The sequence below is a fragment of the Onychostoma macrolepis genome, chromosome 16 (assembly GCF_012432095.1).
Source record: "Onychostoma macrolepis isolate SWU-2019 chromosome 16, ASM1243209v1, whole genome shotgun sequence".
Lineage (NCBI taxonomy): Eukaryota > Metazoa > Chordata > Actinopteri > Cypriniformes > Cyprinidae > Onychostoma > Onychostoma macrolepis.
Genome location: NC_081170.1, coordinates 3,863,976 through 3,881,612, shown reverse-complemented (window position 1 = coordinate 3,881,612; position 17,637 = coordinate 3,863,976). Strand labels below are relative to the sequence as shown.

The 17,637-nt window shown below is 33.8% G+C and overlaps 1 protein-coding gene across 1 annotated transcript in view; it reads left to right on the top strand.

Annotated features, from left to right (window-relative positions):
• Window positions 1-17,637, top strand: part of ube2e2 (ubiquitin-conjugating enzyme E2E 2) — a 33,852-nt gene that overhangs the window by 5,194 nt on the left and 11,021 nt on the right. Inside the window, exon 3 of the mRNA XM_058747531.1 lies at window positions 1,794-1,844. Coding sequence (XP_058603514.1) covers window positions 1,794-1,844 — 51 coding nt within the window. The remainder of the gene's footprint in view (window positions 1-1,793; window positions 1,845-17,637) is intronic.

Genomic DNA, 17,637 nt, shown 5'->3' with positions numbered 1-17,637 from the left:
TTGTTTGTAAAGGGATGGTAAACCCAAAAATGAGAACGATCCACTCACCCTCATGTCGTTCCAAACCCACATGCTGTTGTTTTTTCTGTGAAAACGGGAGTCTTTATGCAATTATGGATGCTAACGATTGTTAATTCTGTGTAAGAAATAATGAACAATATTAAAAACAATTACATTTTTCAGATTATGCAATAAAATCAGATTTTATCCAGAACATACAAATAAATTGTATACTATTATAATAACAACAACAACAACAATAAATAAATAATAAGTGATAGTCTGTTTCTATTATGTTTATTATTTTTATAAAAACATTAAAAATAACAATATTTTTATAGTTTATATATAATTTGTATTTATTTTGCAATAATAAATTATAATTTATTTTTAAATCATTTGAATATTTTGTATAATTTAACTCTAATAATGCTAATAACAAAATAATTCTGAAAGAAAAATTATAATTATTTTGTGTGTGTATGTGTGTGTACTTTTATTAATATTATATAAAAAAAAATATATATATATATATATATATATATATATATATATATATATATATATTATCTTTATTCGAGCCTAGCTTTAAACAGTAGGTGTATTGACATTTATGCATGCACAGCAATTACGTGTATGTAATAAATCAATTTGGTGTCATAAATCAATTTATCTTCTGAACAGCTTACTCTTATTGCTGCTTTTCAGTGATATAGTGCGGCTTAAACAGCCACAAATAGCAACCCACTATTCAAGGTTGATGTTTTGATGATGCATGGTTTCCTGTTGTAGCTGACTGTCGAAGGAAACGTGCATTTAAATAACAGGTCTGATGGTCGCAGTTACTGTATGTGTGTGAGTCACTTTTCTTGGAAATGAAAAACCGCTTGATTTCACACGGCTTCGCTCGCTTTGACCTCAGAGATAACAACAGGTATCGCTCACAGAAGATGCCAGGGACATTCAGACTTGAAGTGCAATGACGGATAAATGTACGTTTTGAAAATGCTGAAATATATTAGATCACCTACTCGCTGAAAAGCTGCATTTAAATGTATTTTACAGGAAATTGTGATGCTCGATTTGACAACTATATACAAGAAACACGGCTGGTTTATCCTGTTTGGGTTTTTTTTTTTTTTTTTTTTTATCAATTTCTTATACGTTACAATGATTTTTTTGAAGAGTCTTTATGCAATTATAGATGGTAATGATCGTTAATTCTAAGGAAGAATGAACAATCATAAAAGCTCAGTTTGTGTTGCATTAAAATTGTGCAATAAATTCGGATTACACATAATTTGTTTACAAATAAATTGTATGCAGTTGCAAAACCTTTAAATTATTTTTATTTTATTAGTATTATTATTATTGAATTGTATTTTATGCATTTGTTTATTATTATTACTATGCTTTGCGTTATAATTTTATTTAATAATAATAAAAGATTATCATTTGTAAGTTGCTTTGGATAAAAGATTCTGCTAAATAAATGTAAATTATAATAAAATTATTTTATTATTATTATTGTACACACTTGGAGTGTGATTTATTAATGTGAGTGACAATCACATTTATATTTAAGAAAAATACATCTTTAATTTGTTCTTTATTAATTGTGTTACTCTTTTTTTTTTTTTTTTTTTTCTTATGTCACTCACATAAATAACCAAACTCTTGAGTATGTACAATAAAATTTAAGCATTCAACCATATTTAGCATCTGCATGTACGTGGCCTTGTAAATGAACAATCTCTGCTGAATTAATAAATAAACGCTTTCTTGTGTTGCAGGATTCAGAAGGAGCTTGCAGAAATCACACTTGACCCTCCACCGAACTGCAGGTAAGCGTCTGCTGTTTGTAAACGTGCTCTTCTTTGTGCTGGTCTCCGCTGGAGAGAGAGAGGGGGGAGGGGGGAGATAATGGGCGAGAGAGTATAATGGTTATTGTGTGTTGATGAGGCTGTCAGGCGGGCGAGTGAGAAGAGAGCCGCCACATGTGCTGCTGCGGGATGAGTGACTGGGGCTCCCCGGGGGCCGCCAGGGAAAACCAGACCTTAATAAAGCACATAACTGGAACTGACATTGTCATTGATTGCCCTCATGTTTGTATCAGGAGAATAATTACCCACTAGCCCTTGCGTTTAGAGACTACATTTCAGAGCGATCCTGAGCATCACGTGAGCGAGATGGGATAATATGTTTGTATATCGCGGATCTATTTGGATTAAGGTCTCACCGCGTAAGGTGGTGTTTTGTTGTTGTTTTTAATGACTCCTATCTAGCAAGCTAGATACAGTTTAATGAAATAATACAATGTAATGAAATCAGACAAGATTGACTGATTTATGTATATAATCACTTAATTTAATAATAGTTGTTGTTTTTTATTTATTTGTTTAATAATATAAATACTGTTATTAATCTTTTGTATTATTTATAATATATAAAATGTTTTTTTTTTTTTTTTTATATATTTGTATTTGAATCTGTATTCTTAATCCCATATGACATTTATACATCCACAGGCAATTATGATTTTTTTTTTGGTGTCATAAATTAAATTAATTTACTTATTTTTCTTTCTTTAATAATAATTATTATTATTGGTGTTATTTAATAATTATTATTTATGTTTAAGTTACAATAATAAGTTATTTCATTTATTTTTATTCTCTTTTTTTTAAGCTTTTATATATTTTTGATTTTAATGATAAAAACGTATTTTAATATTTTTAAAACATCTGTATGCCCAACCCTTTTTTCTAAACTGATTTTTTATATATATATATATATGGCATTTATACATCCATAGGCAGTTGTTTCATAACAGTTATTTGTCATTCATTTAATTTATTTTCTGAACAACTTCTACACTATCCACACTATCCATAGGCAGCTGTTAGTAGATTTATTTCCCAGCGATTTCTTTACCAGTTTTATGATCTGCCGTCTGTAATAGTACATCATTCACGAGTGGAGCACAAACTGTGTGAGTTTCACTCCGAAGTGCCACTGTTTCTTTTTAGATTAAGACATGGATATTGTTGGATAAAGATAATATCAGTGCTTTCAGAATAAATCAATGTCTGTAACTGGAGATCACTGATAAAGCTGTCATATTCGGCATTATCACATTTATAGCTTGGAGCAAACACGCTGAAATCTTCACTTTTAGGAATTATCATGACAGTGAGGGATGTTCTTAAGGATCATATCTTATATCGTGGTTTCTTTTCATCCTCTAACTTCATTCATACCTGAGAAATGTGTCCCTTCTGCCAGACGAATGAAGCACCAGATGCCAATGTAATAATAAATCATGTTTACTTTGTAAGCTGTTGGTGAGATACAAGCGAGAATTGTGCAGTCCATTCAACTCTTCCCGTATCAATAAGAGCCTCTCCAAATTGATATTGAGTTGATCCCGGCTGCAAAAGAAAGCTGTAGGTGTTCTTTGGATATTTGTGCACAGGTTTTGTGCCTGTGAGCTGAACCGACGGTAATAGGATTTTGTCAACAAAGAGAACAACAGGCGCCGTTCGAGACTGGAATAAATACTGTAACACATTTTTTTTCTGGCAGTATATTTTGAGTGTTACGCTGTTGTGGAACCAGCTGCAGTTTCACAGGGAGTTAACTATGTTAACTATAGGCGACAGGACATACAGTAACATGTTTTTGCCACAAAATTACGTTCTATTATGTACGGAAAGCACATACTATATACTATACACATACTATACATACTATATAATATATACGGAAAGCATATCCCTCCCGCTCACTCTCCCTCACAGACGCACATACAGTTTGCACACACACACGTTAACATGCATGCTAATATTGTTAGCACTACTCTGACGATTTTATCAGTAACGTCAACTTAAAAACTACATGACTTCTCACACGCGAGGTAACCTGTGCTGTTCATGAAGAAAATAAACGTAGTTCCACTATTAGTAGAGACACTGCTGCCGAACACTTTTGAGAGATACTCAGACTCACAAACATAATTCTCTCTCTCTCTCTCTCTCTCATAACTTGGTTAATAACTGCATTAGTCTGCTATCAACAGCTCAAACCCCCGTTACTAGGTTTAAAATTGTTTTAGAATTGGCAACGGCACGCATGTATATTAGTGCTGTCAATCGATAAAAAAAATTAACGCATTAATCACAGTTATGGACTGTGATTTTAATCATGATTAATCACAAATTTAAAATACTATGATTTACCTGTAAATGTGTTGAACTAAAGAAATGTGTGACAAACTAGTTTAAGGAAACACAACCTTTCACACTTCCGCCAGGTATGAGACACAATCCTTATTATTCTTTTATCATTATTCTTTTGTTTTTATCACCCTTTATACTGTCAATAAAACGTTACCAAGCCACATCACTTCAATGCCAGTATACATTTACCCAACTATCATCAAAAGTATTTCTAAATGAATACAACAAAACATTTTCTTGCGACCTTAAGTGAAGTATTATGACAAAATGCATTATAAAGAAGAATTGGACCTGTTCTGCAGCTGCATTAGAGCTAATATTAGCATCATGCTTCATAAGACAATTTATGAGATTAATAGTACACTTTTACTCAGAACTCACTTCAAACCAACATCGAGTGTTTGTAATAACTTCCTTTTGCGGTCACATGTGGAATTTGGTCGTTTACTGTTGTTAAAATATGCTATTTATAGCCTTTTATATCGCTGCACAAATTAGCATAGAAGTACACATTCAACTCAAGAAAATCACATACAAATATCCTATCGTAATCATGTGTTTATTATCTTATATAATCTTTAGTGGCTGTTGTCATGTTTATTTCTGCTGTGTAAAAGCCTTAACGTATATGTGACCCTGGACCACAAAACGTCTTAAGTCGCTGGGGTATATTTGTAGCAATAGCCAAAAATACATTGTATGGGTCAAAAGTATCGATTTTTCTTTTATGCCAAAAAATCATTAGGATATTAATTAAAGATCATGTTCCATGAAGATATTTTGTAAATTTCTTACCGTAAATGTATCACAACTTAATTTTTGATTATTAATATGCATTGCTAAGAACTTCATTTGGACAACTTTAAAGGCGATTTTCTCAATATTTAGATTTTTTTGCACCCTCAGATTCCAGACTTTCAATATTGTCCTATCATAACAAACCATACATCAATGAAAAGCTTGCTTATTCAGCTTTCAGATGATGTATAAATCTCAATTTTGAAAAATTGACACTTAAGACTGGTTTTGTCGTCCAGGGTCACATATGCTCTGCTGAAACTCACGTTGTTTGTGATGTTACAACTGCCTCTCCGTTCTTAAGTCGCCAGGTATACATTCCAAGTATAATGCACATTAGTAAAAGGATCTATTTTAATTTTTATTTGTCTATATACACTTTGGGCGGCCGCGGTACATTATAAAAGTAGCCCAAAAAACCGCAACCCACGGCTCTGTAATTTTTCCCGCGACTGTATTTTCAAAATAGCCAACTTGTGCCGCTGCCCTGGCAACACTGGTGCTGTACCCTCATCACACAATGATAGATAACCTTCCGCGCTGCGATGACGGGAAGAAGTTGGGGTCAAACCTTAGCAAACGATTAATTTGCGTTAAAAATAACGCGTTAATTTTTAGATTAATCGCATGCGTTAACGCGTCAACGTTGACACCCCTAATATATATTTTATTTATTTATTTTACTTATATTTAATTACCATTTATAATTCTGTAATTATATATAATTAGATTATATATAATCGATGTCTTGAGGTGTGGTAACCATGGTATAAGCGGAATAACTGCACACCTCAGGTGTGCATTATTTTCTAAAAATTCAATGGACCGAAGTCAATTATGCCATATTTAATGGATTAATAAATTTAATATTATTAATTTAATTGATTGATTGTCTTCTATGAAATTTAATGGATTAAGAAGTTAATTTAATAGAAAACAGAAATTAAGAATTACAGAATTATAAATGGTAATTAAATGTATTTAAGTAAAAATAAATAAATTAGTATTTTATATATATATATATATATGTATAATTAGTGCTGTCAAAGTTAACGCAAATTCATTTTAACTGCACTAATTTTATTAATGCGCGATTAACGCAGCGTGCATTCTCTGTTTGACCCGTGGCGAAGCCCGTAGTTGGAGAAATGATGATGCACAGTGTTGGCAACTTGGCGACTTTGCAGACCTGTTTAGCGACTTTTTTCCCCCCTCTTCAAAAAAGCGCCTAGCGACAAATCTTTTTTTAGTTTCTGAGACTTGCTGGTACTGCTGCGCGAGGTCTTGCCTTCCCAGCGCGCGCGCACACACCTCTCTCTCTTTGTGCGTCTGATCTGTTCAGCGAGCGACGGAGAGGAGCAGCGCTTTCAGATAAACAGCTATTATGTTGCTTCTCTGATTTTACATGCAAGTATAGCCGAAATCACAGCACAGTTATTGTCATTATCTTATGTGTATTTGACTTCATCAGTCGATTAACAGGATTTTTGTGCAGATTAACATCTTGGAAGGGAGAGCTGGTTATGTAGTCTATGACCTTTTGAAACATGTCTAGTCTTCATGCTCTATGCTGACTATGGTTTCAATAATAATAAACATACATTTGTATAAAGCATCCATATTTGTCCATGTCCATGTAGGCACTTATGCACCCCCCATACCATCAGAGATGCTGGCTTTTAAACTGAACTTTGATAACACGCTGAAAGGTCTCCCTCCTCTTTAGCCCGGAGGACACGGCATCCGTGATTTCCAACAATGTCAAATTTGGACTCACCATAGAACACTTTTCCACTTTGAAGCCTTGGCCCACAGGACACGACGGCGCTTCTGGACCATGTTCACATATGGCTTCCTTTTTGGATGATAGAGCTTCAGTTGGCATCTGCAGATGGCACAGCGGATTGTGTTTACCGACAGTGGTTTCTGGAAGTATTCCTGGGCCCATTTAGTAATGTCTATGACAGAATCATGCCGATGAGTGACGCAGTGTCGTCTGAGGGCCCGAAGACCACAGGCATCCAACAAAGGTCTTCGGCCTTGTCCTTTACGCGCAGAGATTTCTCCAGTTTTTCTGAATCTTTTGATGATGTTATGCACTGTAGATAATTGCAAAAGCCTTTGCAATTTGACGCTGAGGAACGTTGTTTATAAAGTATTCCACAATCTTTTTCCACACTCTTTCACAGATTGGAGAGCCTCTGCCCATCTTTACTTCTGAGAGACTCTGCCTCTCGAAGACATCCCTTTTATGTTACAGACCTGATGTCAATTAACTTAATTAGTTGCTAGATGTTCTCCAAGCTGAATCTTTTCTAAATTTCTTGCTTTTTCAGCACTTTGTTGCCCCTGTGCCAACTATTTTGAGACCTGTAGCAGGCATCAAATTTGAAATTAGCTCATTTAGTGGATAAAAGTGCAAAATTTATCCGTTTAAACATTTATCTATGTTCTACTGTGAATAAAATATTGGCTCATGTGATTTTTAAAGTCTTTTAGTTTTCATTTTATTCAAATTTAAAAAAACGTCCCAACATATCCGGAATTCGGGGGGTGTGTGTATGTATATATGTGTATATGTATAATAGAATTATTATTATTTTATTTTTTCAATTTAATGTACTTTACATATTTTTATATTTATTTATAAATTTATTTATTTGATTGATTGAAGGTCTTCTATTACATTTTATAATTTTTAAATGTAAGAAATTAATAATTGAATAGAAAAACCTATACATTATAATGTAATTAAATGTATTTGGTATATTGTATTTAATATAAAAATGTATTTTAAAGGATTATTTATTAATTTGTTTTTAACTCCTACCATAAGATTTGGCTCATACCACCCACACCTGCATCCATCTCTTTCTGGATGGCTGCAGTTTGTGCGTTGTGACATTCTCTGTGAGATGCTTGCATCAGCATCTGATCGGAATGTCACCTCTCGTTCCCCAGAATACTGCTGGCTGTTGATTAGCATTATGGTCCTGAGGGAAAATCTGCGCGAGTCATTTTTCACCTCCTGACCATTAGCTGCAGCAGGGAGGATATGCATATTCATGAGGGGGGTAGCACAGCGGCCCACCAGAAATTATCTTGATCATGTGTGTCGAAGGCCTCCATCTTAGACCCGAGATAAAAGCTGATACACAGATTTCAAATCAGAGAGAGGGAAATGTTCATGTCGTTTCACCTAATCGCCAGACAAGGCATGATGGGTGTTTCTTCAACAAGATACTCTTGGCCCTCACTTTAGACTCACTGGTATCATTTTCTCCATTTAATTCTATTAAATCTAATCCTGTTATTTAACCGTGTTTTTTTTGTTTTGTTTTTTGGCCCTGAACCATTTTGTGATAGAAATGACATTTTGGTCATAAAACATTCAACTTATTTCATAGTTAACATCTTTTTCATTATGTATGTATGTATGTGAATGAAATGTGTTGTAGTAGTAGTAGTAGTAGTAATAGTAATAATAATAATAATAATAAACTTGCTGTCTTGGTAAGGCTAATTTCATAGTTAACATTTTAAAGTATTTATAAAAAATATTTATGTTAGTAGTTGTTGTTGTTATTATTATTATTACTACTACTACTAAAATACAATTATTAATTAATTGATGATAATAATAATAATTGTCTTACTAAGGCTAATTTCATAGTTAACATTTTAAAAATATTTGTAAAATATTTTTTTACTTTTTGCATATTTGAATTTATTTAATAGTAGTTGTTGTTGTTGTTAAAATATTTCAAATAAATGTATTATTATGAATATTAATACATTTATTTATAATATTTGATGATGGTGATTTATTTTTTATGATGATTGATTATGATTATAAATATATATGAATGATATTTATGTTGATTTTGATTATTAGCTGTTGTGGACTTTAGTTGAAGGACTATAAAAGGGGTAAAATAATAAAAGCTATATGTCAAAAACATTTGAAAAGTAGCAAAATGGTAAAATGTTTCCAAGACCATTTTAGTCAGACCCTCATATAACACAAAAAACATTGAAATGTATTTGTTTCAGTACAAATCAGTGCCTACAACATAAAGGTGCCTGTAGTTGAAGAAAGATGCAGCTATGAATTAGTTATGAAGTGTTTTCAGACAGCTGCACCCATGTTGGCAGGCCCTGATTTTTTTTGCCTAGTGTGGAAAGACTGTTGTTTGATCTGGAGTCGTTTTCAATACTTGAGTCTTGAAGGCAGGAAATGTTTGGCATATCCTGCTGCGCTGCTCGCTGGGATCATGTTTTAACACGCGAACAAACAGGAAGGAGGGATCTGGCTCTGTGATCGTCAGTGCACGACACTTAAAATATCACATTAGCTACCTGTTTATTTAAGTGCTATCCAAACGCTGCGTGTTCTGGATGTGTTTGCAGAGCCGCGGTGCAGGTGTTTATTTAACACACTGCAATGTTTATCCCTACACCAGCTATCAGCACTCCTTAAAGCTCAAGTGTGTCTTTTTTTTTTTTTGTTAAACTACTTTGTCCTATCCTAGATTTATATGCAACTAAAGTCAACTATACACAAATCTTATTAAAACCTTAATTATTTGCTAATAACAAAATTAGCATGTGAAACATCATGAAGGTTGTTGTGCCAAGTTTACTGTCCTGCTCGAGTTTAAGCATTAATCTAAAGAAAGGTGATAATTGATTGATTGATTATTTGTTTTTATTTTTTTTATTCATTATATTTACTTGTTTGTTCATTTATTTATTTATCATTATTATTAGTTTATTAATTTATTTTTATGTATCATTCATTTTATTTACTTAACCTTCATTTTTATTTATTCATACATTTTTGTTTAATTGTAATATTTTATTTATTTATGAGTTAAGTTTGTAATGTTGTTTTAGGTTTACTGTCTCTCTCAGGTTTAAAGTATTCACCTCAAAAAAGGTATTTTTCACGTGTCAAAGGCAAAGCAAAAGGATGATTGAATCTGCTTTACTCTCATGATGCAAGTGTCTGTTATAAATATCAGACTTGCAAATGATACCATATTCTTACATTTAAAGCATTTTAATTCAGGGAGAATTAGAGGCAATTTGCTCCATGTGCGTTTTGTGCTTCAGAAGTAGTATCACTCATGCACAGTGTGCAAAGCCTGTTTATTATTATAATCATCCGTGATGCATTATTCATAGACAGCCTAAGGCGAGCATACGAGTCGACTGTTCGGCCGCCTTCGGGGGGATTTGATTTGGATATGTAGCATAACTCTTAAATTCTCCAAGTTTAATATTGACCCCCTGGCATTTCTAACAGATTTGCGTGGAAATCAGATTACATGAACAATCGAAGCGCTAAAAAGGGTCTATCGTGGTACTTTTGTGCAACAGAATTCGGCAGCCAGGCAGAATAAACACTTTGAACTGACATGGAAAATTCTATTGTGTCATGTTGTAATGGGATATTCACTTGGGCCCTGATCGAGCAAATATTTCCCTCTTAAGCACTTGTTTCGGAACTAATTGCTTGCGTATTTGTGCGGGAGAAGAGCTATTGGACGGTGTCATTAAGAGAAGCCGTATCATCAGAGAAAGCACAGACAGACTCGACTCAGCTGCCGCAGCCGTAATTGGTAGCGGGGTATTTCACGGTCAGAGGAAGAGAAGATTGCTTCATTAAGTTCCTGTTCTGATAACCACCGCAGCACTGCATAATAGACCATATTAACTGAATGAATACACAATTCCAGAAGAGTGCTGCGCAGAAATGCTGAACTCAGGCAGATAATGTCTCTTTGGATATGATGCTGATTATATAAACAATTTAAAGCAAATGTTCATTGACAAAAAGAAAATGCAATCATTTACTTAGCCTCATGTTGCTCCAAACCAGCATGACTTACTTTCTTCTGTTAAAGAAAGTGAATCCATACGACTAGTGCGCTATATTTCAAGTTTTGTGCGAGGAATAGACTAGAGATGCATCAAATATTTGGCTGCTAACGGTTTCTGTCTACATTTCAGGAGTGTTTTAGAAAATAGATCTAAAAATTGCCATATCAGGATCAATAGATGTAATTTCTGTTAAAGTAAAAAAAAAAAAAAAATCAATCAATCAGTACAGCAAAATCAAGTAAAATAAGTCAATAAATCAAGTAAAATCAATTGAGTAAAATATATCAATCAATAAAGTACAATCAAATAAATCAGTCAATACATTAAAGGAAATCAAGAACAATCAATCAATAAATTTAAAAAAATCAATAAATCAAAGTAAAATAAATCAATAGATAAAATAAATCAACTTTGACCAGATCGGAGTACAGAAACTTTGACGTGCTTTGAAAAGCAGCTTGAATATGAAGTTACCCAGGTTCAATAATTTGTAATGTAAACACTGGCTGATATCTTGCAGGAAAAATCTTACATTTATAGTTGATAAGTTGCAGTTATAACACTCAAAACAACATATAATTGTGTTTGTATTTTCCACTGATGTCAGCGGTGCCATATCTTGAGATTAGAGAACTACAGCGGCGGATACAATTTTCAATGAAAGACGTACATTTAGATATGTTCCTCGCACAAAGCTGTAGAATGGATCCAGAAATCTTGAAATATAAACAAATCGCTCATGTTTTTGAGTCCCCATTTACTGTCATTGTATGAGTGACTAGGATATTCCTCAAAACCTTTTGTTTTCCTGCAGGTTTGCAATGACATGAGAGCGAGTAAATGAAATCACTTTTACGATCTCTCAGGTGTGCACTAAACCGCATTGTCCATCTTTATCGACTGGCGTTAACGAGGATCGTATTTAAAAATGTTTTCATCTACTACATTCGTCATTGATTAAACATGTCAGGGCTGTTACATTAAAATCTGCTCGTTTTATAGTTGATTATGTCTGTGCCTGCAGCTTCTGTTTAATTCCGCTCTGACCTTCTGGCTGAATGTGTGTTTGCTAATTAGTTTTGCACATTGACAGATCGCGCAACCTTGCCTGCAGCCCACACATTAATAATCACACATTGTTTCACATTGCATTTTCTTTTTGCAGTAATTAGATGCTCAGTAAGGCAGGGGTACAAAAGCAAATAGAGAACGACAATATGTTGTTTGTTGTCACAAATTATTTAACTTAAGGATATGCCGTTTTCTTTCAAACCTGGTAGGGAAAGTTCTTACTGTCATTTCTCTCATGAACTGCGCTTTGTGATTAGATTAGATGGAAACGTTTGGGTAAATGTATAGTGTGTGTGTGTGTGCGCGCAATTGTAAAGATTGTAAGTCTATCCCTCACAGCATTGTTTTCAACATAAAATTCAGAATGGTGTCTAACCTGATTAAGGTCTATAACGTATTTGCCTGCAGAGAGTGAGAGATACCCTTAAAAGCCTTAATTGATGTACACTGTTTACTTGAATTCTCCCATTAGAGTTTTTAAGAGCCAAAAGTACAGAGGCTTCAGACTGATTTCCATTTGGACATCATTACATCACGTTTCTGTGTCGTAGCTGACTGTAATCTTTTTCAAAAAGCACAATGGCTATCATCTTGATTTTTATATACACACATACTTCTATGAATGTTTTGAGTTTGGAATTGTTGAAACATGAAAAACTGATTCACCGAAATGAATCAACTGTAAAGTTGTTTTGCAAGTTTAGTCTATTGACTCTTCAGGTATAATTCACTCAAACTGTCATCGTTTACTGTTGTTTGGATCCTGCTGAGTTGCAAAATATGTTATATTCTTCTCTTTTCACAGAAGAGGGTCATACAGGTTTGGAATAAGGGCGCATAAATGATGACAGGATTTGCATTTTTGCCTGAACATTAAAGCACATTAAAGTCATCGTGATGAAACCATCTCAAATACGTGGCCCAGCCCTTCACCCGACCACAGCACAGAGCACCTGTACTTGTTTAGAGTGTTTTCATGTTCTTCAGACGGATCTCGGAGTCGTGCGAGTAACACTAAACCATTTGCCGTGAGCCAGAACATCAAACTTTGAAAAGCTTTTAGTGGACTGCTTGTACAGTTAGTCATGAGGAGATGTGAGCTGCGGCTGCAGGAATAAGTTGGTTGTGGTTTGGTGTTTTTCTCTCTCTGTGTGGGGGATGAGCGTTTGTTTGGGAAAAGAGCAGCGATGGTCTGCTGGCTCGTGTGGATGTGAGATCTCGGCAGAATCGTTTTGGCAGTGGATGCGGTTGGCACGGTAACTGAGTCGCTTGTCAGCGATGGCAGTTCTCTTGTTTGTCAGGTGTGATTTTTGAGATGGTCTGCACAAGAATGAGCACTCATCTACTGTTGCCCCGAGCGCTTTGCATTTCAGCAGTATACATTTAAAATAATGTTTTAAATATTTATACTTTATATATTTATTGATATATACTTTAAATATTTATATTAATACTTGTATAAGTATGTTTCTTTAACTTCTTACCACTTTGTAGAAAAATATATTTTTTTTATACTCTAAAATATACTGTAAATATTTTTGGATAGATTGATTTCAACATGTACTTATAAAAATATATATAAATTTTTTTTTTTAAATCTATATAAATGTGTGTATATGTATATGTATATGTATATGTATATATATATATATATATATGTGTGTGTATATGTGTGTGTGTGTGTATATATATATATATATATATATATATATATATATATTCACTATGCATATATTTATCAACTTTTTCCTTATGGGCAAAAAATCTTTAAAATAATTTTTACATTTATTTATTTAGCATATTTAAAATATGCTTTTGTTTGTTTGTCATTTCGATCATTTATTATGTTTCAACATTTACTTTTTAATATACATTGATTCAATATACAAATATTATACTTTTTCTTTTTTTTATTATTACCGTATTGACCCGAATAGAAGACTGTTTTTTTTCTTGGAAATACATCTGAAAAAACGCGGCAGTCTTATATTCAGGGTCTAGAGTCTAGACTTTGACATGTCAATAATACACCCACAACAATAGGTGGCGCCAAAAACGCATAAAACGAGTGTGCCATGAAATATGTAATGTAATGTGTGTTGTAAAGATCACGAGCGAAAGAAAAAGAAAATTCTTACAGCGGCACGAGTCGTGACTGTCATGTTAAAACATAAGACAGTACCCAGATTTGAAGACTACAATAAGATTTCACTTCTACTGATAATACAATTTTGGTAGGCTACTATGAGATTGATAGCCTAAATGTTATATAATTCAGATGGGCTACCTGTTATTTTTATGGTATATAAAAAAGTTTATTTTTTCAATGTCATTGTTGGTACATTTTACCAGTATTTACCATACCTTCAAAACAAAAATTAAAATAGGAAAAATATGCAATATGAAAATAATTTAAGAAAAAATGTGTTTTACAGAGAGAAAAAACAAAACAAGATTTGGTTTTCAAAAAGCCTTTTTCCAAAAAGTACATCTGGAAAAAGGGGGTCGTCTTATAATCAGGGTTGTCTTATTCGGGTCAATACGGTATTATATATTTTTTTTTAACTAGCTGCAACTATCAAAAATGTTGAGCACTGAGATACTGGTTACTTTATGTAAAAAATAAAAATTACAAAAAAAACCTTAAAGGGATACTCCACCCCAAAATGTCATTAATCACTTACCCCCATCTTCGTTCGTCTTCAGAACACAATTTAAGATATTTTGGATGAAAACCGGGAGGCTTGTGACTGTCCCATTGACTGCATAGTAAATTACACTGTCAAGGTCCAGAAAAGTATGAAAAGCATCGTCAGAATAGTCCATCTGCCATCAGTGGTTCAATCTGAATTTAATGAAGTGACGAGAACACTTTTTCTGCGCAAAGAAAACAAAACAACGACTTTATTCATACGCTCTTGTGTGTCAGCCACGCCACAAAAGATACATCTTCTACGTTTGTTTACGCTTTGATTTGAATGAAAACAGTGCATCTGTTATGCGTACGCTGCTTGCGTCCAGCGGATATTCTCCAAAATGACGCTACGCTGAACCAGAGGAGACGAATTGTTGAATAAAGTCGTTGTTTTGTTTTCTTTGCGCAGAAAGTGTTCTCGTCACTTCATTAAATTCAGATTGAACCAGTGCAATTTACTATGCAGTCAATGGGACAGTCACAAGCCTCCCAGTTTTCATCCAAAATATCTTAAATTGTGTTCTGAAGACAAACAAAGATTTTACGGGTTTGGAAAGACATTGGGGTAAGTGATTAATGACAATTTTCATTTTGGGGTGGAGTATCCCTTTAAACATCTAACCTTTTAATAATAGTGGCGCGTTATGCTTCTATATTGTTAATGATTATATTAAATGTAACTGCATATCCCACAAGGCCAGCGGGACTCTTTAAAGCTCTGCAGTCATGAGACATCAGCTGCTATTTCTGTCTCTGTGAGTCGACCATTACTCATTTGTATTTCTGCATTTAGCAAATAGTTAATTTTGTTAGTCAGCTTTAGTTTTAATACATTGCTATTCATGCAGCAGGGTTTGTATCACACGTGTTATTAGAGCAGTTAAAAACTGATGCAATGCATGTCTTTTGTTTAGTTTTTCCAAAAAAGCACTAGGATTCAAGGTTTTGAAGTGGAGTGCTGAACCAGTGTGGTGGTGTCGTTTTGTTTTTTTTTTTTTCCAAGTCTAATGAGTTTGAATAGGAAGCTGAAAGCTCAATAACAAGGTCGGTTAACTGCGCTGTTTAAACTCGTTCACCGTGGCCAGCGGTGGTGATGGTGGAGGGGGTTGGTTGTTGCGGGGCAACCGTCAGCATTGGCATGTACCCAGAGGTCTTTGCCCGTCGAATCCAAACAGAGGTTTTGCCCACTGGCACCTGCCGTCAGTTAATTGTCATGACATTGAAAGCAAATGGGCATTTACAGGAAATGACCCGCTCACTAGAAGAACCACAAACCACTGGTTCAAGCACGCTTCAGCATGTGTGTCATTCAGACTTATTAGTGCATTATTATTGTTCATGGGTTAGTGATTTGAACAAGCCCTTACACCAAAGTATTAAACTTCTGTGCTTTTTGGTCAGTTTGAGAATTTGGTCAGAAAGCAACCGCCCAGAACCACCTAGCAACTGCAACATGTTGCAGTCTGAACAGCTCAGCAGAGCTGACGCAGCTTTCTGATTTATAGATGTACATCCAACACTAGCAGCGAGTATCCAGCAGAAACGCTTGTCTGTTGAACGGCATCGCTTATCTTACAAATGAGTTTTTCCCAGATCCTTTTCACATTGTACTTAAAGCGCATATTGTTATTGTTCTGTTTTGAAAAAAAAAAAAATTTATATATATATATATATATATATATATATATATATATATATATATATATATATATATATATATATATATATATATATATATATATATATATATATATATATATATATATATATATATATATATATATTAAATAAAAATACATGTAATAAAAATTTCAATTAATTTCCCATTTATGTGTCTGCATCTAATTAAATTCACAAGTTATATTATACACAAATCCAAGTAAAGTGTCTGCTTTAATGTTTTAAATGACTTTTAATGAAAATAAAATGTCTGAATATGGGTGAAATAATGTTCCATTTATCATTCAGTGTAAGAGATGTTTATGTAAAAATTAAGCAACATTTTATTTATATAAGTGATCATTCGATTTACTATATTTTTAAATGATTAAAAATTTCTTGCTAACAAATGGGTCAAACAGATTGGTAAGAATTTAAAACAATTCAGTTAATTTTTAATAGCTGCACTGTGATCTTTAAAAGGGTCATATGATGCGATTTCAAGTTTTCCTTTCTCTTTGGAGTGTTACAAGCTGATTGTGCATAAATAAGTTCCCTGAAGTTGCAAAGACTAAAGTCTCAAAACCAAAGAGATATTCTTTATCAAAGTTAAGACTCTGCCATGCCCCCTTAAAACGGCTCATTCAAACACGCCCCCACATGTCTACATCACGATGTGGAAATATTTGCTTAATGCAGTCCAAATGTGAGAGAGAGAGAGAGACAGGGTCACATCACAGTGGAGTCAGCTGTCTTAATCGCGGCTTGTGTGCAAACACATACAAGCTTCATCACTGTGTCTGTCACGCAACTCTGTTCCCCTTTCGGGCTTGAACTGATGGTAAAACTAAGGACATTATTAACTGTCTTGACTTTTATTTTGAAAGCTGAAGCTCACGATTATGGAAAGGGGACTTACATTTCCAACGAATGCTTGTGGTGTTCGGCCAATCACAATGCAATGTGCCAGTTGGCCAATCAGAGCAGACTGCACTTGTGGAAGGAAGGGCTTTGTAGAAAACGATGCGTTTGAAAGATGCGGGGCATAGAGGACCTACAATAATGTACAGTATTTGAAAAAATGTGTTTTTTGAACATTAAAGCATGCCAACATATTCTGTTACACCAAATACACAAAATAATGATCTTTAAAAAAGCATCATATGACCCCTTTAAAGAGAGTCTTTTAATGTCATCTATGATTTTTGTTCTAAATATGCCTGACAAGATATTTTTTGATATACAAACTATTGTTACACTGAATGACGACTTTTTTTTTGGTCATGGTAA